This window comes from Lupinus angustifolius, chromosome LG03 (genome assembly GCF_001865875.1).
Source record: "Lupinus angustifolius cultivar Tanjil chromosome LG03, LupAngTanjil_v1.0, whole genome shotgun sequence".
In the NCBI taxonomy this organism is placed as follows: Eukaryota; Viridiplantae; Streptophyta; class Magnoliopsida; order Fabales; family Fabaceae; genus Lupinus; species Lupinus angustifolius.
This window is the reverse complement of record NC_032011.1, coordinates 21,449,514-21,473,995: the sequence shown is the minus strand read 5'-3', so window position 1 is coordinate 21,473,995 and position 24,482 is coordinate 21,449,514. Positions and strand designations below refer to the sequence as shown.

General features: G+C 32.6%; 3 protein-coding genes across 4 annotated transcripts; all 3 read left to right on the top strand.

Annotated features, from left to right (window-relative positions):
- Nucleotides 1,218–5,787, top strand: LOC109343633 (DEAD-box ATP-dependent RNA helicase 18). Its single transcript, XM_019582026.1, has 11 exons — nucleotides 1,218–1,530; nucleotides 2,086–2,322; nucleotides 2,821–3,081; nucleotides 3,221–3,300; nucleotides 3,392–3,497; nucleotides 3,639–3,752; nucleotides 3,923–4,021; nucleotides 4,123–4,212; nucleotides 4,713–4,819; nucleotides 4,906–5,049; nucleotides 5,247–5,787. The coding sequence occupies exons 1-11, from the start codon at nucleotides 1,267–1,269 to the stop codon at nucleotides 5,512–5,514; spliced, it is 1,770 nt and encodes a 589-aa protein (XP_019437571.1). The 5' UTR covers nucleotides 1,218–1,266; the 3' UTR covers nucleotides 5,515–5,787.
- Nucleotides 10,089–15,577, top strand: LOC109343632 (multiple inositol polyphosphate phosphatase 1-like). 2 transcript variants are annotated; one of them, XM_019582024.1, is made up of 12 exons: nucleotides 10,089–10,328; nucleotides 10,397–10,484; nucleotides 11,092–11,385; nucleotides 11,610–11,768; nucleotides 12,322–12,462; nucleotides 12,617–12,673; nucleotides 13,267–13,405; nucleotides 14,207–14,311; nucleotides 14,425–14,621; nucleotides 14,885–14,926; nucleotides 15,014–15,137; nucleotides 15,245–15,577. In XM_019582024.1, the coding sequence occupies exons 1-12, from the start codon at nucleotides 10,192–10,194 to the stop codon at nucleotides 15,259–15,261; spliced, it is 1,500 nt and encodes a 499-aa protein (XP_019437569.1). In that variant the 5' UTR covers nucleotides 10,089–10,191; the 3' UTR covers nucleotides 15,262–15,577. The 2 variants fall into 2 exon arrangements, with proteins under 2 accessions (XP_019437569.1, XP_019437568.1); XM_019582023.1 differs by having other exon boundaries at nucleotides 15,014–15,144; nucleotides 15,211–15,577.
- LOC109343631 (probable methyltransferase PMT23) lies at nucleotides 16,672–21,092 on the top strand. Its single transcript, XM_019582022.1, has 8 exons — nucleotides 16,672–17,512; nucleotides 18,167–18,316; nucleotides 18,861–19,131; nucleotides 19,248–19,358; nucleotides 19,475–19,646; nucleotides 19,891–20,145; nucleotides 20,358–20,552; nucleotides 20,830–21,092. The coding sequence occupies exons 1-8, from the start codon at nucleotides 16,994–16,996 to the stop codon at nucleotides 21,017–21,019; spliced, it is 1,863 nt and encodes a 620-aa protein (XP_019437567.1). The 5' UTR covers nucleotides 16,672–16,993; the 3' UTR covers nucleotides 21,020–21,092.

Here is a 24,482-nt window from a genome sequence, read left to right as displayed (position 1 = left end):
GCGAAAATTGTAGGAATGCACAGTGACATACTTCTAAAAATATTAGTTCAATGCCCACATATTAAGAGGATATCATTGATTATATGAAAAAAGACTAGACGAGTGAGTATATAGTAGAATTGACAAATAACAACTCAAGCTACCTGATATAGGTCAACTTAATCTCACTTGAGCTTTAGTTATTTACTTGAACCCAAAAGTGGATCAGAATGACATGGATCAGTTTGTAATTCATTTAGTATGAATCCGATCAAAATAAGCAATAATAATATGAGATCCACTCTAGAGATTTAAAGAGTCTAAGTCTACCCATTTATTAAACTTAGATCAAGTCAATTAGGCTAACCTTACCTCAACCACTTACCTAACTCGCATTACTATTATTTTAAAAAAACTTAAAGTCTTTAATAATATCAACAAAAAAAACTTTAAAAATAATAATAAAAATTAAAACTAAACTTATACATTTATTGAATAAAACACAAAGTAAAACCACCAAATTATTAAAAAGAAATATTCAAGTAAGAAAGTAAACCCATTAACCATAACTCGTATAACCCACCACCTAAATAGACCATCTACCTAAGGGTCCTAATGCAAATGGGTTGATCCATATACCAAGCTTTGTATCTCAACCCTTATCTTTATGGAGTGATACTCATTTCATCAATAGAGAGAAAAATGTTATAAAAAATTAAAAGAAAAATAATATACGTTAATATTTATATCATTTTTATTTAAATTGATATTACATTTTTACCTTAAAAATATAAAGGAAAAAATCAATTCTTTTTTCTTGAGATAAGTTTCACTCATATTTATGAGTCTAGACTCTAGAAAGACGAGAAGGGTAAACATTTGAAGACAACATTTGTTGTCTCATAAATTGTGCTACTACCTGCACAATAAGTATATGATCGGTTGAAAAAATATTTATAAATTAAAAAAGTAATAATTAATTATTTTTCTTATCAATTACAGCTAATAGTATATGCAATATCATAATTTATGAGACTTGATAGATTACACAAATATCAAAAGAGACTTTAGATATACATAAAGATTAAAAGACAAGGGTTGATGAGATACAATTGTTGGGTTGGATTCACGTGACAATTGTTAATAAAGCCCATTCACTAAAACAATGAGATACTAATATTGAAGGGTGTTCATGTAATTTCCATCCATCTGTGAAGAAACCCTATAAAACGCAGAGAGAGAGAGAGAGTGAGAAAGGAAACACAAAACGCAGTGAGCAAAACTGCAATGGGTTCTGATTTCCAAAACAAAGCTTTAACAAGTACTCGTTTTTCTGAGTTAAACCCATCACTCTCTGAACCAGTTCTCAATGCTCTATCAGATTCTGGCTTCGATTTCTGTACTCCGGTTCAAGCCGCCACCATTCCTTTGCTCTGCACCTTCAAGGATGTCGCCGTCGACGCCGCCACCGGTTCCGGAAAAACCCTAGCTTTTGTTGTCCCTCTTGTTGAGATTCTTCGCCGCTCTTGTCCTCACCCTAAGCCTCATCAGGTTCATTCATATTCATATTTGTATCTGTTATTTCTTTCTTTAGTGGATGAATGAAGTTTGGTGTTGTAATTCAGAAATTTAAGCTGCCCAGAAATTCAAATAAGTTTGATTCAAATAAAAGGAGTAAAAAGTTTTCAGCTTTGATGAAATTAAGTGAAGGGTGCACTTTACAGAATAAAATATGAGTAGTTATATCTGTTTATAGAAGAATCAATGGTTTAGATTTTATTAGCTTCATAGTTTTAGTCATTGGCATTGTAATTCAGAAATATAAGCTTCCCAGAAATTCAAATATGTTTGATTCAACTATAATGCTTCAAAAGTTTTTAGCTTTCAAGAAATTAAGTGAAGGGTGCACTTTACGGAATAAAATATGTGTAGTTATAACTGTCTATAGAAGAATCAATGGTTGAGATTTTAATAGCTTCTTAGTTTTAGTCATTGGTATTTTAGTTCCTATCTCTTTTGTTGAGATTGATTATAGTTGGGTTAATCATTGTAATGTGTTCAATTATTTTTTTGTTTATGGCTCTCAAGATTTTTTATTATTTTTAGGTGCTAGGAATAATCATATCTCCCACAAGGGAGTTATCGTCACAAATATACCATGTTGCACAACCTTTCATTTCAACTTTGGGGGATGTTAAGTCCATACTCCTCGTTGGAGGGGCTGAAGTGAAAGCAGACATGAAGAAAATAGAGGAAGAAGGAGCAAACGTATTGATTGGAACGCCTGGGCGACTATATGACATAATGAATCGGGTGGATGGCCTCGATTTTAAAAACCTTGAGGTATGTTTTCACTGGTAATTTCCATGGATAATGTGGTTATAGGTTGTGTGCGAAAATATATTATTTGTTGAGATTATAGGGTTTAGGTATAGAAGGATAAGAGGAATACTCAAAATACTGAATTGCATTGATAATATTGTGAATGATTATGTGATGATAATATGTAAGATACCACAAATCATAATACTAAAGCCCCTATTTATACTAATATGATATATTCTCTCTATATTTGAGTATCCTCTAGATATTCTGTATAAAAAAATTCAAGATATTTTGAGATATTTCATATATTCTAAGACTATTATAAATAATGTTGAAGGTTTCCTTTTCAAAATGGTATTTAACTTGTGTTGTTGTGTCATGCTTTAAGATAAGATTCTTCAACTTGTATGGAGTTTACGAAGCTAGAAAAACTCACAAAAAATTAAAGAATTTTCTGTTTTTTCTCTCCCCTTTAATCAGTTAACATGATTGTGATTGCACTTTGTGCTTTTACAGATTTTGATTCTAGATGAAGCTGATAGACTCCTAGATATGGGATTCCAGAAGCAAATAACTTCTATTATATCTCTTTTGCCCAAGCTTCGGAGAACTGGTCTATTCTCTGCTACTCAAACTGAGGCCGTTGAAGAGCTTGCTAAAGCAGGGTTGAGGAATCCTGTGAGAGTTGCAGTTCGGGCTGAAGCTAAATCATCCGATGATCCTGCAACGTCAAAACAACTAGAATCTTCGAAAACACCTTCCGGACTTCACATTGAGGTACAAGACATGCCAATTATGTTATTGATGATTTCAATCTTTACTGTGGCAGTGGCTAATAGTTTTACCAGAATCCATATAAAGATTTTGTTCACCCCATGTTTCTATTCATCCTCTTTTCTTCCTTTTGAGTTTACAGTACGTGGAATGTGAGGCAGACAAGAAGCCGTCACAGCTAGTAGACATCCTTATTAAGAACCGCTCAAAAAAAGTTATAATGTGAGTAAACATAAGTAGTAATCAGTGATTTGATTTGAGTAGTAGAAGAATACTTTCTCATACTGAAAACATGATATTGACTCTAATGCAGATATTTCATGACTTGTGCTTGTGTGGACTACTGGGGAGTTGTACTTCCTCGTCTTTCTGTTTTGCAAGGCTTCTCCTTGATCTCCCTTCACGGAAAGATGAAACAGGTAGCAATTTGGCTGTTAGCAATTGTCAATGTAGAAGTTTAATATTCTATAACTCAGCATTGTTTTTCTCATTGCCTATTATTGTTGTCTAATTTTTATCATTTGTGTACTTCATTGATTATTAATTTGTGTGCCATATAGACTGTCAGGGAGAAAGCATTAGCTTCATTCACATCCCTTTCAAATGGAATTCTTCTATGTACTGACGTTGCAGCGCGTGGTCTTGACATACCGGGTGTAGATTGTATAGTGCAGGTAGCTTTTTCACCATGTAGATGCTACTGTCTGTTGATTGTTTTCTTCCTCGGTTCTTTCTCGCTTATTTATTTATTACTTTTTGTATGGTTGCCGATGTAAATTGCACATTGTGGTTCTCATGTTCTCTTGATGTTTACCATCTGATTATATCCCATGTTGTTGCACAGTATGATCCTCCTCAAGATCCAAATGTTTTCGTACATAGAGTTGGTCGAACTGCTCGGCTGGGTAAACAAGGACATGCTGTTGTGTTCTTATTGCCTAAGGTATGTGTCAAGTGTAGTCATGTTGTGGTGCCTTTTCATATTCTACATTGGATTCATTAATTTTTCCTTTTTATGATAAAGTAATCCATCTAAATGTGTAGGAAGAATCTTATGTGGAATTTCTGCGTATAAGAAGAGTTCCTCTTCAAGAGAGAAGCTGCTCTGATGATGCACCTGATGTTGTTCCTCAGGTTCGCTCCAGGCCTTCACTTAATTTTTTGTATTGTCAATTTGTCATACTATTGTATAAAAACAACGGGAGGACCCCTTTGTTCTGCTGGATAGTGATTAGTAATAGTCGTTAGAGCTATGAACGTAATTAACCATTTGTTCTAAATTCTAATTGAAATTCTGATTTATGATAAAGCATTATGAAATCGTTTAATCCATGTAGTCGACTCAACCTAGTGAAAATAATGCTTGATTGTTGTTGTTCTAAATTCTAATTGAAATAAGTTCCCAGATACAACATATTGTCGAAACCATGAGCTTTTTAGTGGTGTTCATGTGGTAGACATGCAGAGAGATTGGCATGCTTTGTTGTATAACCCTATAATTTCTAGATGTTTCTTTTTGTGTCTGTGAGGATTTCTTATCCTCGTGTAATTTTTCACCCTCTTTTCTAGTAATATTTCTTTTATTATGAATTCTATTTTCTGATAATAATATTATCGCTCAAAACTGGTTTCAGATACGCGCTGCTGCTAGAAAAGATCGTGATATCATGGAGAAAGGAGCCAGGGCATTTGTTTCTTACATGCGTGCTTATAAAGAGCATCATTGCTCATATATTTTTAGGTGAGTACTTTTTCTGTATAATGCTACTGCTACCCGATGATGACACATCATCATGATCAAATCAATTTTCTCACTCTTTCTTACAGGTGGAAAGAACTTGAAATCGGTAAACTGGCCATGGGATTTGGCTTATTGCAACTTCCTTTAATGCCAGAAGTTAAGCACTACAAACTTTCCACCGAAGGATTTGTACCAGTTGAAGATATCAAGTTTGCGGACATCAAGTTCAGGTAAAAAAATCATAGCAACTTTTCCGAGTTAAAAGCATCAATTGTTCCAATGTTATTTTATGGAATGAACATTGAACATCATATATAGTTCTCATGCGAATGATCTGAATTCATATTAAGTGCATAAAAGTTCTAAACATACCTTTTCTTTTTCTCTTGTAAAACCATGCTGATGGCTTTAAACTTCAATTATTTAGGGATAAATCACGTGAGAAACAAAGGAAAAAGAACTTGCAAGCAAAGAAAGAAGCCAAAGAGAAAGAGGTAAAACCTAAAAAACCAAGCAAAACCCCGATTTCATCTACTGTCATGAGGAAGAAAACAGCCAAACAGAGACGTGCTCAGCAGACAGCTGAAGATGAGGAAGAGTTGACGCAAGAATACCGCTTGTTGAAGAAATTGAAGAAAGGGATTATAGACGAGAATGAATATGCCAAGTTGACAGGCACAGAGGAATTGCTTTGAAACTAAAGTGTGCATGCCTGATTGTGCTGTTCGGTACTCTGATTCGACATTCTAAAAACCTTAAATCTTGCTAGTAAGTTACAACATCCTTTGACGCAACATGGTTCTATTGGCATTTTCTGAAAGATCTGAGACAAAAAAGTTTAGACTTGCACTAGTGGTGAAGTTAAGAGTTATGAGTTCAGACGATCAAATTCGATTTTGTAGCGGGTTGAGGCCTTTTATGCCTCAAATGAACTGAATGATTTTGCATCTTATTGAAGTTAAAGTGGGGGAAAGAAGTGCAGAAATTTGTTGAAGGGTTCAATTTTGTGGATGAGAATCAAGTTTATATGAACAGCACTGGGATTAATTTTATCCAAAATCTTGTCTTCTATTTAGTCTGTTTTATTTTTCTTTCTTTTTGAGTTCCTTAAATACATCATTCATGTGACTTTCTTTACATAATATTACAAGTGTGTTCTAGGTTTTTGTAACATTAATGAACAATGCCATGCTGAGAATTTTCTTTTGTGCCCTTGATGATGGTTAATGAAATTAAGTCCCTTAGCTAGATTGTATGGAAATTTAATAGTTCATTTTAGCAGTTTAGAATATGTTTAGTTTTAGAGATGGTGGAAGAAAAGCTACAGAGCTATGAAATATAACCCTTATTTTTTCTTTCCAAAATTTGACTTGCAAATACATGCATAAGGATTCATTTGTGAGTTAAATTTTGAAGGGGATCTTTCTTTTTTCCTTCCAAAACTCAACTCATAAATGCACGCTTGCACTCTTAAGGACTCTTATATGAGATGACTTTGAAATTTTTCATTGTCCTTATTTCCCTTCCAAAATATAATGCACGAATGCATCCTTAAGCAACTTTTGTCCATGAAAACTGTTAGGGTTGTTTCCTTTGATGGGAACAAGTTTTCCTACCATTGAAGCAATTACATGTCACTAAGGAGGCTAAGTCATCAAAATTATGAGAATCATGTTTCCAACTGCAAGGTTGAATGTTGAAGTAACCAATCATTATGCAGATTGATTCAAACAACAAAGTGGCACCACAAAATATCTCTCAAATTTGCAGTCAAAAGTAAAGCACCATATTTCTTGTGAACTTTAGGACCAATGGGGCTTATTACTTGGATCAGAATGAAAGGAAAGTAGCATGGCCATGATCTCATGAAGAGCAGATATATAGCACCATTATCTTCCATTGTATGAAATTACTTGGAAGATTGGACTAACCAATGGGTATCTAGTGTTTGCCAATTTTGGAAGATCCTCAAGACTTTAACTTGGTATAAACCTCTGAATTGGGTTATAAGTATTCCCCATTAATTTGCATGATGTAAACGTTAATTATCTTAATTTTTTCAACTGCCAAAAGAATTTCCTAACACAATATCTGAGGGTAATGAACTAATCTATGTGCATGACTGATCATCCTAACAAATGTTGCTCCCAAGAATTGAACTCTTAATCTTTTGGTCTTTCTGGACATCAAGCGGGATCTTACATCACCATACCAACCAACGCCTTGTTGGTAATTCAGGAGTAGGGGTGACAAATGGATGAATTTAGATTTGGATCCTAATGGATGGATAGAAAGCTGCCCATTAATCCATATTAATCCATTTAAATTACATTTTAGGTTATCCAATTCGTCCATTTTCAATGGATTCCAATCTATCAATGACTTCCATTTTATGGATTTGGATGGATAAATATCCAATTCATTTGATTTTTTTTATTAGAACTAGAAAATTCTATTGAAGATCATTATTTTAAAAACTATTATTTCAACTAAACATTTTTTAAAATCACCTTTTAAAACAAAACACTTCTAAAATAATTTAGAAATCAATTTTTTTTAAAAAGTGATTTTTTTAAAAGTGTTTTTTTGAATTTTTATAAAAAATAAGTTTTTTCAACATTCTATGAGAATGTGTCATTTAAGGTTCTACGCGTAAATTATTTAACAAATACTTTTAGAGTATAATACCTATGCACTGTCAGTATAAAGATTTATACATAATCATTATATCATTATATCATTCATCATTCCTTTGAATTACATTTTTGAATAGTCAATGATAATTAGATATCAATGGTAGATGATATAGTGATAATGTATAAAATTCATACATTGTTAGATACATACATTTTTATCATACATCTATATGTTATGTACTTAAAAATAAAATTTTAATATTAACCAGTGTTATTGATACCATATCGGTCATCAAATCGGTTAGAGTACTGTCGTACTGGTATAGTGGTTCAACGAGTGTTTTACTAGTTAAACTGCATACCGGCGAAATTAGATGTACATATAATATATTAACATTAATGTTGAAAAATCAAGAAAAAATCAATATTTTTTTCATTTTCATTAAAAAGTTAATTTATGTAAAAACCGGCCGGTATGAGCGGTACAGTTCAATTGAAAACCGACCGGTATGACCGGTTTTGACAGGCTATGAAGCATGGATACTGATACGTGTGTCGGGTACGATACGTATCTGATACGTCGACACGTATTTTTTCCAAAATACAGGATACGATACGTTTAGGGATACGCGTATAAAATAATAAAAACACATAAAATATGATAAAATTATAAGTGTAAATCAAAATATCCAAAGTAAAAAATATGGAAATTTAAAATCACTGTCCTCCATAACAAATCTATCTTATTCTATTTTAATGAAACCGAATCTATCCTAAAATCATTGCCCTCCATAACAAATATATTTTATCCTATTTTAATGAAAACGAATCTATGTTATCAAGTTTTATTGGAAACAAATCTATCTTATCTTGTTTTATTGGAAACGAATCTATCTTGTCATGTTTTATTAGGAACAAATCTATATATCCTATACTTTACTGAAAACGAATCCATATATCCTATATTTTATTGAAAACGAATCGAATACGTGTCTTAATATTTATTTATTTTATTTTATTTTTTTAATTTTTGGATACTCTATGGATACGTATCTTTTGTGAATCCGAATGTATCTGTGTTGGATACGTGTCGGACACCGACACGTGAGGGTGTTTGGCGAATCCATGCTTCATAGTTGACAGGTATGATTGCATGACCGGTATAATTATTATACCATACCAGTATTAGAACTGGTTCACTGGTTTACTGGTTTACCGATTCAACTGGCCGATACGAAACAATTTTAACAACACTGATATTAATTAAATACACATTTCCTATAATTGATATCAATTTAATAAAAATATTAAAAGTGTGAGTGAGAATCATGGATAGATTTGCTTGAATTTAGTTTTCTTAAATATAAATAAATTGAAAATGCAAAGAAAATAAATTTTTTATTTTTATTTTTGGGTGAATTGAATATTCATTCAAATGGATATATTCATGAATATTTATTAGATATAATGGATGGATTTGAATCTATCCATTGTCAACACTATCCATTGAATTATATCCATTTAAATCTATCAGCTCTAACAGATAGATTTAATTTGGATGAATTGTGAATAATTTTGCCACCTCTATTCAGGAGCATATATTTTTGTCCCACAAATTGTGACACTTTATATGTCATTTGCTGTGATTGGTCAGAAAAATATTTCAGTAATAAACTTTTAACTTTAATAAAATTTTCAACCAATCATAACGAATGACACATACAATGACATACTTTTTAGGACATCCATGCAATTTAGGTGAAACTTTTCTCATCTTCCCATGCTCCATTTCTTCATATCATAATACAGATTGGTCTCATGGTAAATGAGCATTTCAAGGAGAAGACCAAGATTTAGATCATAATGAAAGCTTGTAGTGAAGACTTCTTGATAATAAGTCATAGCAATGTCATTGGGATTAATCTCACATCAATGTTAAGGTTGACACATTGGTTAAAAAATGTAAATAAAAGCTCTCAATTTCTCCATATTTGGTCAAGTAACCTTGAGTTAAGTTACTTATTTAATTGTATGCAATGTTGATAAAGAGATATAAGACAACAAATGTTTTAATTAAGTTTAATCGATTTAATCGATTAGAGCAGAAGACATTACATAATATATAGCGCAAAAAAGATATAAAAGGATAGAAGGATGATTAATTTGTAATAATTTAAAAGAAATTGTTATTTATAGGTGGGAATATCATAAAGATTGGAAAAAATATATTACCTAATACAACCTTTTCATTTTATGGACCAATTATGTATAATCACAATGATATATTTAGGTATCTTGGGTTAACATAAAATTAATGGACATGTGAAACATGAGGTATAATATATGATAAAAATGTATCTACTAAGACTCAAGTAAGTACCTTAGGAGAATACAACTCAAAAGATTAATTTATTAGGTAAGAAAGTCTTATAACTTCAATATTGAGTGTGAGAGATCTCATGATCCCTTTAAGGACAAATGTTTACCAGGACTTTCACACTATAAACACTAATTTGACGGTAGCCTTTCTCTTTTGGCAGCTTTACGAATTATCAGTATTTATTAATATACCTTATTTCAGCCGGCCTATAAGTATCCCTTTCCATAACATATGAGAATGAAAGCATATCAAATGTGTGGTATCTGTTATAACCATTTTTGGTAAAGAATAGATGATATGTAGTAAAATGTGGTAACACAATTTTGCATAGTACAACTTCAGAAGAAGGAATTAGAATGAAGAAGAATGTTATGTCTTTTCTTGTTTTCCTAATAACATTATTATTATTATTCTTTTTCTCTTTTTCAATCTCCGAACAACATCAACAAAACGAAGCTTTCAATGTTCGCCAACATCTCTCTACTGTTACCAGGTGTATATATTTATATATATATATATATCCACCATCATTATGATTTTAATTTATTGATTTCTCTGCAGATATGGTGCTGTCAAACACATTGCTCATAATCATTTTATTCCTTCCAATATTCCTCAAGGATGTGTTCCAATTCATTTAAATCTTGTGGTAATTTTTGCAAACACTGTTAGGATTTTATTTAAGACTGCGAGTCTCGGCGAAACAGTATGGTTGCTTGCCTTATGACATGGAGTTTGTGGTTTCAAATCCCGAAAACAGTCTCATATCCTCTAGATCCACTAGTTGGGAGCCTCGTGCCATGGTGTTTTGTCGGATTATGATTTCATTTATTCTTCTGTGAATGATGTGTTCCTATATACATGTAATAATAGGAAACCGGCTTGAAAACATGTTTGGTAGGATTTTGAAAAACATTTTATTTGAAAATGTTTCTTGAAATGGCCTCAAACTTGGAAAAAAAATTGTCTTACTGTTTTAGAAATGCACTAATACATTCATAAAAGATGAAAATGATTTTATGAGAATGAAAATAGAGGATGAATTGAAAACTGAAAATTTCCCTGCAAACCTAATACAACCTTAATTCTATTCATGTTTGTTATGTTGTTTGCTATTTGCACAAGAAAATGAGAAATATTGCGTAAATGGTAATCTTTACTAGAATGTCATGCATGTTATAATTGATAGTTTTGAGCTGTATGTCTACACTTATCAACCTAATGAATAAGGATGATGCTACACTTCATTTTCTCAGGCAAGGCATGGAACTCGTTCTCCTACAAAGAAAAGGATAAAGCAATTAGATAATTTTTCGGCTCATCTACAAGTTCTTATAAGTGATGCAAAAGAGCGAAACTTGCCTATGGAGAGAATTCCTTCCTGGCTACATGGATGGAAATCTCCATGGCAAGGATGGCTTAAGGGCGGTGAGTTAACTAGCAAAGGAGAGGAAGAGTTATATGAGCTCGGAATCAGGATCAGAGAAAGGTTTCCAAATTTGTTTGAAGAAGAATACCATCCAGACATATATCCTATAAGGACAACTCAGGTGAGTTTATCCTCCGTTTTATTTTTGTTTTTTAGGTGTGTTTTGGTGCGTTAAAACTTTTTGCTAGCTCGACGTACACCACTATGAACAGATTCTACGACGTGATGATGATAAGTTGCAATGCTTCTTTATTATTAACTGCAATATAAGACATGGACTTTCATGTTTATTTTTGGATCCTCTAAACCTATATCATTTATGCATCTCTCTTCTGTGGAAAATAGGTTCCACGAGCATCAGCTAGTGCGGTGGCATTTGGAATGGGACTTTTCAGCAACAATGGAAGTCTTGGACCTGGGCATCATCGAGCTTTTGCTGTTACAAGTGAAAGCCGTGCTAGTGACATCGTGCTTAGATTTCATGATTGTTGTCATAACTACAAGGTATGCTGTAGCCTTCATTGGTTTCTCATGAGGAATTTTAAAGTTTAAACACAAACCCTTACACGTGTATCTGACACAACTACATGTAATCATATACTTTAGAATTACAAGTGTGCTTGCTATACATTATATAATAATCACCAAAACCGCATTTGTTGCCCTTTTGCTAAAAAAGAACATGTTTCTGTGTCTGCCCTTTTAGTGATAACTTCGTTCCTATATTTTGTTTACACTTTTGTCCTGTTATACCATCCCAATGGAACTTATTTTAATGAATTGATAGTGCCCCCATTCTCCTCATAACTGTCATAAGCATGTGATGAACCAAACAAAATTGTAAGTGATTCCCAGGAAACTGAAAAGGATTCCCATGAATTTAAATTTCAAATCAAACATGTTTAATGAAATACCCAGTAATGTCATTCCCAGTAATAGCATTCTCGGGCATGTCATTCCCAGGAGTATAATTTTAATCCCCAAAACAAATGCCTCAATGTTTTCCTACCTTTTATTTTTGGGTCTGTATAAAGAGTTCTTTGAGCTATGGGTGCAGGACTTTAGGAAAAGGAAGGGACCTGCAGTTGATAAACTTAAGGAACCTATCTTGGATGAGATTACAGCAACATTAGTTGGGCGATATGGGTTAAATTTTACAAGGCAGGATACATCTTCTCTCTGGTTTTTGTGTAAACAGGTGATTGCATTTCTGTATTCTCAGCTCCTTTTGGTTTTCACCATGTTCTTCTTGTTTGTGTTTTTTGAGTTCACATATTATCATTTACTGATGCACTGGAGATTCATTAATTTCCTTTCTTGCTTTTCGATATCCCAATTGTGTTTATTTGCAGGAAGCATCCTTATTGGATATAACTAATCAAGCATGTAGTCTTTTCAGCCCTTCTGAGGTACATTTGTAGTCATGATGTTGTGATGCATTCTGTGGCCTGACGGTCATCTTTTTTCTCTTTACGTGTTTGAATAAAAGAAGTAAAAAAATTATTTTTTTGGTGTGAAATAAAACTTTTCACTGTTTGTAATGAAGTTGAAACTTTTTACATTATTCGAAATAGTTGTTTGATTATTTTGAAACTTATCATATATTTTTTTCCATTTCACCCCATGCCAAATCAACTACCATTTGTGACAAGCAAGATCAACAAGAAAAAATATGCCATAACTGTGTCTGTTTCGAAGCAAAAGAAATTGTAGGATGTAGGCTGCCTTGTGAGGTCATGAGTTCAAATCGTAGAAACAATTTCTTTGCTTGCGAAGGTTAGGATGCATACATCTACTCTCCCTAGAGCTCACTAGGTGGGAGCCTCGTGGACTGGGCCATCCTTTTTGACCTTATGGTATAAGAAAACCATGTTTTAAATCTTTAATGACACAAAATAGTTTCCTACTCATAACCAAGAACCATATTAAACTTATGCTGCACTGTTTTCTCAATGGTCTGCTTGCTGCATGCTTACTAAAATGCTAATTCCTTTGTATATAGCTTACATTGCTGGAGTGGACAGATGACTTGGAGGTGTTTATTCTGAAGGGTTATGGTAATTCATTAAACTACAGAATGGGAATACCATTACTTGAAGATGTTGTTCTATCCATGGAACAAGCTATTAAGGCTGAAGAAGGTAGTTTAGTTTTTTTTTGTAAGTGTGTGCTATACTTAATTGTCTATCTTGCCGTATCCGTTTAGGGGAACGTGTGATATTAGTGTATGGATTAGCCTTTTCAGTTAACTCATATATCCAACTCGTATCGTTCAAAAATGCTTAAGACATGAGCTGCTCATGGCAATCTCTATCCAGCTTAGTTATACAATGTCATCTGACACCTGCTGATATTACCTGCCTTTTATTGATTGATCAAAATGCACTAGCTTTTGAGCGATGAAATTTATCTTTATGCATTTAACAGAGGAATCCATTATTTTATCAGTATGGTGAAAATATGCAACTCATAAACAACTTTAAAACACCTCCTGGTTTATAAGAAATTAAGCGATACCAATTTTAAACTTGTACGCATATTGGACATTAACCTAAACAAAAACTGTGTTTTGTTCTGCTAGCTTCTGACTGACCTATTTTATTTCACCGTCAACACTTGCCTGATAAAATTGGTTGAAGTCTATAATTCCTTGAAACATTCCTATCGTAACAGCAGAGTAGTCTCCAGCTTAATTAATATGGTTCATATTCTATGGATTTTTATGTTGGCCCTGGACTGACATTCAGTTATTCTGGTTCTTAGTATTTCACTAGTATACAGTGTGCTTCTCACATTTGCAGTTTATTTTTGTGTCTTGTGCATTAATAAGCTAAGTTTATTGATTGAAATTATAGTTAATGCAAAATTAGTAAGCAAAATTATTATTTCTTTACGTGAACCTTTTCGTTGGCTCATCTCCACTTTCCTGATCGCTTCTGTAGAAAGACGTCCTCCTGGTACCTTCGAAAAGGCAAGACTTCGTTTCGCACATGCTGAAACTGTAGTTCCGTTCTCATGTCTCCTTGGTTTATTTCTTGAGAAATCTGGTGAGGATTTTACAGTCTTTGGATGAGTAAATGTGAACTTAATTATGAATGTTCTGTTTTAATTTCTATTAAGAGTGCCCGAGTGTCCTTATAGGTGTTCACTTTTGGTGCAGAGTTTGAAAAAATTCAGAAGGAGCAACCTTTGCAGCTCCCTCCAAAGCCTCGTCAGAAACGAAAATGGCAGGCTAGCACCGTAGCCCCCTTTGCTGGTAACAACATGCTGATCTTGTATAGTTGTCCAGCAAATGACAAATCTACAAGCAAGCATTTTGTGCAGGTGCTGCACAATGAACACCCCATTCCAATGCTGGTAAGCTTTCGCCATTCATGTGCGGATAATGTAAATTGAATTTGTTTTCTTCATTTACCATTGTGAATGATTTACGATGACACATTATAGCGTCATCCGATCCATGTAGCTGATCCCACCCAGTGTGATTAAGGCTTTGATGTTGTTGTTATATTTACCAATGTGAATAGTTGAATATGGTTTTCAAGTTGTAGGGCTTAACTACCGAATCCTATATATTATTGCACATCAATAACATGGCCTGTTTGTATCATTATGCACAGGGTTGTAATGGTTCTGATTTCTGTCCATTTGAAGTATTCAAGGTATTAGTATAATCCCACTCTCAGATGATCAATGTATGTGGAATGTTCTTTATTATTCCACAATTCTGAACTGAGTTTTCTCCACAGGAAAAAATTGTTGCACCTCACAAGAAGCATGACTATGATACAGTCTGTAATGCAAAGCTAGAGCGAAATCGGACGGGCGGCAAGTTTTCTGAAATATTTCAGTGGCTTTTGTCATTAGGGAAAGGTGATAAATTTCCCAAAGATGAATTTTAGTTTCTTTCCTGAGAAAGGATCCTAGTTCCTCAATTCTTAACAATGTTTTCTTTGGTGTACCACATAACAAATTTTCAGACATGAGCACTTACTAGCACAGAACCAATCTTAGATTGTGCAGCTGGTGTTGGAGAATGCCTTTGCTTGCTTGCTTGCTGCTCGAGCCCTCGTGTCGCTTCTAACACTGGAGAATTTCGAGCTCTTTTCGATAGTAGATTTTACTTCCAGATAGTATAGATTGATGTATCATATTTATCTCAGTACTTATCATTACATCGGCCCTTCCCAAACCGTATTAGGTGGGAGCCTTGTGCATTAAGTCACCCTTTTTATCCATCATTTCATCTGATTCTTGAACTTCAATTTTGTTCTTATTGAATAGTAGCTGCTGAAAAAGCCAAATTTTATCTTGCATAATTGGAGGTTAAAATGAGTGTTATGTCTGCAATTTAGTTTGGTTTAATTTTATAAATGAATCCAAAATTAGATATGATATAATCTGTTCTTTGTAAAAGCAATCCAAAATCAAATTTAAATTTGAGGTGTTTATATTTTATTTGGATCAAGTTGGCTGTGAAAACTCCACACTAAACTTTTGATGATAACATTAAATTCATAATGGTTTTCCCTTTTTTTTCTTATTTATTTCAGATGTTTGAAGAGTTTTATAGTTTCTATTTATCAATCTCAGTTAAAAGTTTAAAAGTGCATTAATTATTATTTTTCATGTTTATCCTTATTTTATATTCTCTTGATTTATGTAAGCAATGAAAAAATTAATAAGCTTTTGACATATTAGGAAAGAACACAATAAACATAATATAGTTCAATACTTCATTACTTTTTTTTAAATAACATCCTTTTCTAATATTCTAAATACACATGAACAATTATACGTGCAATCATATCTACCTCTTTTTTTATGTTAAATGTTTATAACATATAAACACTTTATATTCAATATCAAAAAAAAAAAAATTCGGGTTGAGAGGCAGAGAATCATTATGAACACACTGATTATCATAAAAATTCATATCCTATCTCACCCTTAAGTCATTTTTTGAAGAAAAAAAATGGCGTTCTAGATTAAAGTATTAACTTTCTTTGGAAAAAATGTTTTTGGGTATGAGGAGCATGATAATAGAATGAAATTGTAAAAATTGGATTCCAGATAACAACCCTATGATCATATAAATATGATTTAGGATTAATTAGTTTTTTTTCGGTATCACCAAAGACATTTCTTACCCTTTTGAAATGAAAAATTAATATCTTTTAGGTTCACAGTCCCAACGAATATTGCTATTAAAAATCAAATCATTGACTTTTTTATCATGTGTAGATTTAGCTGAAATTTACATCATTTGACCATCCTGATTAATTAGTTAGCCATAAGTAAGAGATAATTTGGTTATTGGAGACAAAAAATTAAATGAAGCTATTAATAATAGTACAATGTGTCAGTAACGTATCCTATTCTAACTCATTATTTTCACCAAACTCATCACTTTAGATCTACCTAAGTAACAAACATGACATGCCACAAAATCTAACTTCACTGTCACCACATCTCTTTTCAACATTTCTGAGATCCTAAGATTATTGTTTTCAGAAAAAAAAAGTTACATTCTTTAGGAGCTAAAGAACAACCCCATGTTGAAAATTTTGCATAAATGCAAATCTTACCTATAAAGTTATTGTTTTTTGTTTTGTTTTTACTACAATACACAACACTTTTTTTTCTTCCTATAGTTGGATCTTCAAGAACTTGGTATATAGATTCTTGTTTCTATAATTCTATGTGTTTTTATTTAGTAGAATCAAGAAATGGCAATTTCAATTGAAACCCTCTTCAAAGAGAGAAAATTCCCTTTCATTTTCACCTTCTTGATCTTACTCCTTTGTGTCATGATCCTTCTCTTTGCAAACAACAACAACACCATCACATTTTCCACCTCTTCAACCCTTGACACAATTGGTTTCTACCCAAATGTCAAAGTGCAAGAACAAATCCCAAACCCTTCTCCCCTTGTGCTTCAAGATTCTTCTTCTTCCACAAAAAGTCCTATAGAGAAAGAACAAGAGATTCACAAGAACAAAGAATTGCTCAATAAGGTGGAGGGTTTCGGTAATGTTGATGTGAAGATTGATTGGAAGCTTTGTAAAGGGGTAGTTGCAGTTGATTACATACCTTGTTTAGATAATATGAAAGCAATTAAGGCCCTGAGGTCAAGGAGGCATATGGAGCATAGAGAAAGGCATTGTCCTGATTCTCGGCCGCGATGTTTGCTGCCACTTCCGAAAGGGTATAAAGTCCCCGTTCCGTGGCCTAAGAGCAGGGACATGGTGAGATTGATAGTTCAGTAAGAAAACTTGTGTTTAATAGTTTCACTGCATAAGAAAACTAAGCACACACACTAGGTGGAACCTATTGTAAAATGTAGAATCAATTATAATCCTACATTTGCAGAGTAATCAATGTCGTTTAGTAACACTAAGTAGATGTAATGTGATGTGCATGCATAGTTACATAACTTCGGTAACGTGTGTGCGTGCATAGTTACGCAATTCTCATTAACACGCATTTGATCTGTAAAATATTTAATGCATCGATTGTATGCTTAGGCTGTTTCAATCGCTTGATGTTGATCAAAGATGGTATTAGCCTTTTGCTTTCTTGCAAACTGTAAGAAAATTCTGGTTTTTCTACCAATTTTGCATTTTATCAACTGATTTGCTATTGAAAGGACCTATGCTAGCCCTCAAGGAGCACCGATACGATACGGGACATGTATACGCGGATATGGCAAAAAAATTAAATGTTAAAGAACATGGTTAAGAGTGTTCACTACATACATGTCCGATATGGATATGACACATACACTGCAGCTATTATGAAGTGTCTGCGCTTCCTCGATGCTAGGTGTTTCTAGTGCCATTTTGCACTTTCGGTTCACAATTTCAAAATGTCGCTCATGAAGTTTTACTTCTGGTTTTCAGATTTGGTATGATAATGTCCCTCATCCAAAACTCGTTGAGTACAAGAAGGAGCAAAACTGGGTGGTGAAATCAGGCGAGTATCTTGTTTTTCCCGGAGGTGGTACTCAATTCAAAGAAGGAGTTACACATTATATTAATTTCATTGCGGAGGTATATTGTCATGTGGCTTACATAATTTGCCTAAATTATGATATTTACATTAATGTGATTTTGCCCCTCCATGTTGGACTGTAATGGAACTAGAGAAATTGTAATCAACTCTTGTAAAAGGACCCGGACAAAAATTGGGAGTAGAATGATAAGGACTAAGATGGAAACTTTTCTTCTGATTTACCTATAGACACTGCTTTTTAGAGTGAGCTTCTGGTAATTATAACGTTGTCTAAGAACCGAAGCTTTTCAATCCAACCACCGTAAAATATGAACAAATTTATCTTGCTTGGCCTGCAGATTGATATTTTCGTAAAAAGGAAGACATTAAAGGTCATACTTTATATAATTGGCCATAGTTAGAAAGACCTATAAAAGTTGAACTTTGTTTTGGTTTCCTTTTTACATTGCTATTCAAATGTGTTTTTATAATGCATGACTTAATTAGTAACTTACATTTTTTGTTGAAACACTAGTTTCGGTGTAGTTCTTGAATGATTGTTGTGTTCTATAGTTTTCTGAATGTATGTTTTTCTTATGCCAGACACTACCAGCTATTCAGTGGGGAAAGAATATAAGGGTTGTTCTTGATGCTGGTTGTGGTGTTGCTAGCTTCGGCGGCTATCTTCTTGACAAAAATGTTATTACGATATCATTTGCACCGAAAGATGAACACGAAGCGCAGATACAGTTTGCTTTGGAGCGAGGAATCCCTTCAACTCTTTCTGTTATCGGAACACAAAAGTTGACATTTCCTGACAACGGATTCGATTTGATCCATTGTGCACGTTGCAGAGTTCATTGGGATGCAGACGGTACTTATCTTCTGATTTGTGTCCTTATCAGGACAACCTTGTATAATTGCTTTCCATCTTCCATTTATTTAATTTTGAACAAAACTTTTAATTCACAAAAAAATTCAACACTTTAGGTGGAAAACCGTTATTCGAGCTCAATAGGATTCTTAGACCCGGCGGTTTCTTTGCATGGTCTGCAACACCTGTTTATCGTGACGACGAAAGAGATCAGAAAGTATGGAATGGTTTGTCTCTTGCCACTTTTACGCCTATGCCTATGTTTATTGTCATTTTGCAACAATGTTATTAAACATGCTAAGTGTCTTCTAATAATGGATGTTGTTGTCCTTGTCTTTTGCAGCCATGGTAACTGTAACAAAAGCAATGTGCTGGAATGTTGTGGCTAAGACCGTTGATTCATCCGGAATTGGTCTTGTCATATACCAAAAGCCTACTTCAATTTCTTGCTACGAGAAACGCAAGGAGAACAATCCTCCCTTATGCACATATAATGATAGAAAAAATAGTTCATGGTACTTTATATAATTATTTGCAGTAACATTTAAATTTTCACCAAATTTTAGTCTATCAGCAATGCCAACATGTAACGAACATAATCGAAAATATGAATATCTTTTTCTGTTGTTTCAGCTTTATAATATGTATGCAGATATGCAGTATATTGAACATTAGTATTGTTCAAAGAGAGGCCATAGAAAATGTTCAAAACATATTTTTGTTGTTAGTTTAATTTCTTGCTCTGATGATTATGTTTAGGTATGCCAGACTGAGTAGCTGCCTTATTCCTCTTCCGGTTGATGATATGTCGAACATTCAGAGCTGGCCCATGCCATGGCCTCAGAGACTTACCAGTACACCTCCTAGCTTATCTACCGAATCAGACGCGGCCGAGATGTTCGACAAGGACAGCAAACACTGGTCTCAACTAGTCTCAGAAGTTTATGTGGATGGTCTTTCTATAAATTGGTCTAATGTTCGAAATGTTATGGACATGAATGCCGGTTATGCAGGGTAAAGTATACTTTCACGGAAATTGTTCTTGTTTCTTTTGTTTTATGTCATTGAAACAACCTCTTCGCTTATGATAGTAAGGCTACGTACATCTACTTTCCCTAGACTCCCACTAGGCCTAGCGAGCCTGGTGCAGCGGGCCGCCCTTTATATCTTTTGTTTTGTGTGGCTTTCATTTTTTCGGGTTTTGACACCAAGTATGATATTTTCAGATTCGCCGCGGCACTCATCCATCTACCTCTCTGGGTGATGAATGTAGTACCTACTGATATGCCAGATACTCTTACTACTATATTTGACAGAGGCTTAATAGGAATGTATCATGATTGGTGCGAGTCCCTTAATACATACCCTCGCACCTATGATCTTGTTCATTCTAACTTTCTCTTCCAAAATCTTGAGAAAAGGTAATGCTTATAGAGGAAAATAATGCCCCTAACTAAATGTGTTATGTCCTTTCTCATCTTGTTATGCTGGAACTCGGTATAGCATGTGCAGTGTTTTAAATTACGGTTGCAATTGTGATTGCGATTAAGTATAGTGCAGTTATGGAAAATGGAGTTGAAGCAGCCGCAATGTCGTTGCAGAGACTCCAAAACCGCAATTGCGGCTGCAGAGCGCAATTTAAAACACTGGTCGAATATGTTAAGATATGATTCTCATAGTTTGCGATCTTTTTGTCAGATGTGACATTGTAGACGTGATCGTTGAGATAGATCGCGTTGTGAGGCCAGAAGGGTATGTCCTTGTTCAGGACTCTATGGAAGTAATGAACAAGATTGGACCAATCTTGCATTCACTACATTGGTCTGTAACATTGTATCAAAATCAGTTTCTTGTTGGTAGGAAGAGTTTTTGGCGTCCAAGGCCATAGAATCTTGGTGATGAACAATAGAGTTTGTTGATCACAAATATCAAAAAATCACATCAGCATGAATTATGTAAACATAACATTCTTTTATTCTATATATAGATAAAGTTGTTATTCATTTTTTAAAGTAGTTTTGATGCATTGTTACACTCTTGTCAAGAATTTGAACCGATAAATATTATATTTTTGTGGTAAAGTTGCGTACATTTAAATTTTCAGACTCTACTAAGTAAGAGTTTTGTGGATGGTGCTGAATAAAAATAGTACATTTTTTCTCCATTATATATTTGTTGAGATAATAATCACTACGTAGATTATAATATCTATACTATTGACAACAATACAAATGAAGTTAGTGACTTTTAGGGTGAATAAAGTGTTTTTTATAATGTGTTTGCTTAAAACAAATTTAGGATGAGTGTATTTTTTTTAGTATAATCAAGGGTATCTCTCATTTTATAGGTAAGAAATTAATTACTTTTAGATGCGTGACTGTTTCACTTAACAAGTTTTGTTTGTATAAATTAAATTTTTCACCTTTTGGTATACTCAGATATCAGCATAACCTTGCACGTTGGTGGTTTACCATGGATGCATTGAGAGAAAGGGGATAATATTTTTACATGTACCAAGAAATATGTTTGTATGAATGGCCAAACAACTCTGGTTAATGTGGTTAACATTCCTAGGATATTCATGTGGTTTTTTACAATAAGCATGGATTTATTTACTTATAAGTGGACAATTTCCTTTAATTTTCTCATATGATCTCACTTGCACTTGCAACTCTTGGATTATATCCATTTAGTTTATGACACTTATATGTGGGATTTTTTTGAGTTCAATGCATACAAAGATTAAAAAACTTAATCAAGGTTAGAAAAAGCAAAAGCCTGAACCAAGACTTTACATTTATAAAAAGAAATATAACTATTTGATTATTGCATGTTAAAAAATTATATAGAAACCAAATACTTATAAGAAGCTGGTAGTAAAAAACTAATAAAAAACTAATAGAGATCACATGTACCAAAATTATGTCCTCAATAATATCACATCTAATGAAATGTTGACACATAATAAAAAAACACATATAACTTTAATTTTGTTTGTCATTATTCAATTTTTGTAATAAATATCAACATTTCATTGGATGATATATGGTTGGACATGATTTTAGGATATGTGAACTTCATTCGTTAAAAACACTTTGAGTGTTATCCTTGAATAGAGTTTACAATTCTATTTGATTTAGAAATATATAATCATCATCTAGTGAATTGTTACATACTTAGATCAAATCCTATCTATTGTTTACTTGGAGAGTTGTTGAATACTCATATCGGAAAGGGTGCAAATATACAGTGTTCCTAGAAAAGTTGTGAATATTTAGTTTACCTGAAAAAAAATAGTAGAATTAAACTCCTCTCCATTATTGGAGAGATCAGTTAAAGTTTTTAATGTATATTTAAGGACAAAAATATAATTTAGTGTAAATTAAAGGAATAAAAATGTTTTTGTCTTTTGGTTTTCATGTGTATTTTTATCTCACTGTCCTCTCCCATAATAGAGAGGAGTCTCACTCAAACTTGTGGAATACTTCGGTTTCTATTTGAAGAATAGTGAAAAGCCTTCAAGAATGAAGGAGTTAAATGAATTTTCTTTTATCTCTTATCTCTTTACTACTTTCTTTTCTTGCTAACTTTGTGGAATTATTCGTGAGGGAGTTAATAGTTCAAATTGTCTTATGTTGTTAGTAAAAGAAACCATTTTGAAAGATGGGGTTCCCGAAAATAAGTTAAGTAGCACAATTCAAGTTAGTTCTTGTGTTTGTTAATGGTACTTGACTATTATAATGGTTCACCAAAATTTGGGAAAAATATGTTAATCATATCCATCACGAGCTCAAAAATTATGTTTTTATGGGAAAAATATGTGTCTCACTCTTTAAAATTTATAACTACGTCATTTCATAATGAAATTTTAATTTTAATAATTCCTTAACATGTGTCTAAGGTTACACATTACAAAAAACTTTTAAGTCTCTATATAATGTAGGGCAAAAAATAATAAAACTACAATTTATAACTATTATATGGTCCAATTTTTTTAGTATGTATAATGTTAAATGAGTATGTATAACAATTATAACAATGTGTATATCCAAATAAATAAATAAGAAGACTTTCAAATCAATTAGTAATTAGTGTATAGGTGTTTAGCTCAATATTTAATTTCTTATAGTCATTTTCCATTTATGTCATCTCTAATCAAATGTTAAAGTAGTATTGTGAGAAATAGAACGTATTAGGTGGTATGACCAGTTTGATTATTAACCGGACTTGAAAATGGTTTTGGTTTGCAGTTTTAATTAATGAGAGTTTGGCCGATTTGAATCTGAAAAATTTATGTCCGACCGTGTTAAACTCATACCAGGACTTAAAATTTAAAAAAAATCAACACTAGTCTAATCTTTTGTTTTGTTTTGGCCCAGCAAAGTATTGAGATGTTAATTTATTATAATTATACATAATTATTAATTATATATAATTTTATATTTATATATAATTATAAATCAATTGATAAAAATTATTAATTATAGATTAAATTACCCGGTCCAACTGAACACTTTAACCATTTAAACTTGATACAGAATCTCTTTAAGTATGATGTCCAATTTTAATCTAATGTATTTGTTTTAAAATATTTTATTACAAAATCGATAAATAGTGTATACTGCACCTTTGTAATAAAAATAATAAGCTATATGTAAGAATAGTATAAGCTTAACATAAATGGAAGGAAATGAATGATCAGTAGATATTTAACTCTGAAGTAATTGATGTATTTAATAAAGATTTTAGAAGGTAAAATTGAACAACGAATTTTTAAAAACTTATAATTTTGTTGAAATCTATTCAAATTAATATATTTTAAAATCTAATTTATAAATATTACATGTTCCTTTTTCAAAAATTAAAAACTTCCCTTAGTTTTTTATAGGACTCTAATAACTTGTCAAACATTATATATTACATGTAGTTTCACTTCTTCCTAAAAATAATCAACTATTTCATTGGAGAATATTATTTTCATTCATATTTAGGTTTTATATATTATCTTATAATATATTACACATATTCATAAATTAAGAATAATATTTAGTTTTTCTTCATAATACCAAATATTATTATTATTCTTATTTGGGTCTTATAACCTATTTACACTTTTATATTTTATAATAATAAATAATTTTTCTCTCTTTCTTTCTACCTTTGAGACCCACGTTTTCTTATAAGAATAACCATAAAAAAATTCTTTTGCAAAGAGTATTATTAAGAAATAATAATCTTACATTTAAAAATGAGTAAAGAATATTCTTATTTCAATTAGAATATTACAATAATACATGGATGTGGATGTAGATACTCTAAACAAGAAGCTAATTCTTCAAACTAAGTTGTGC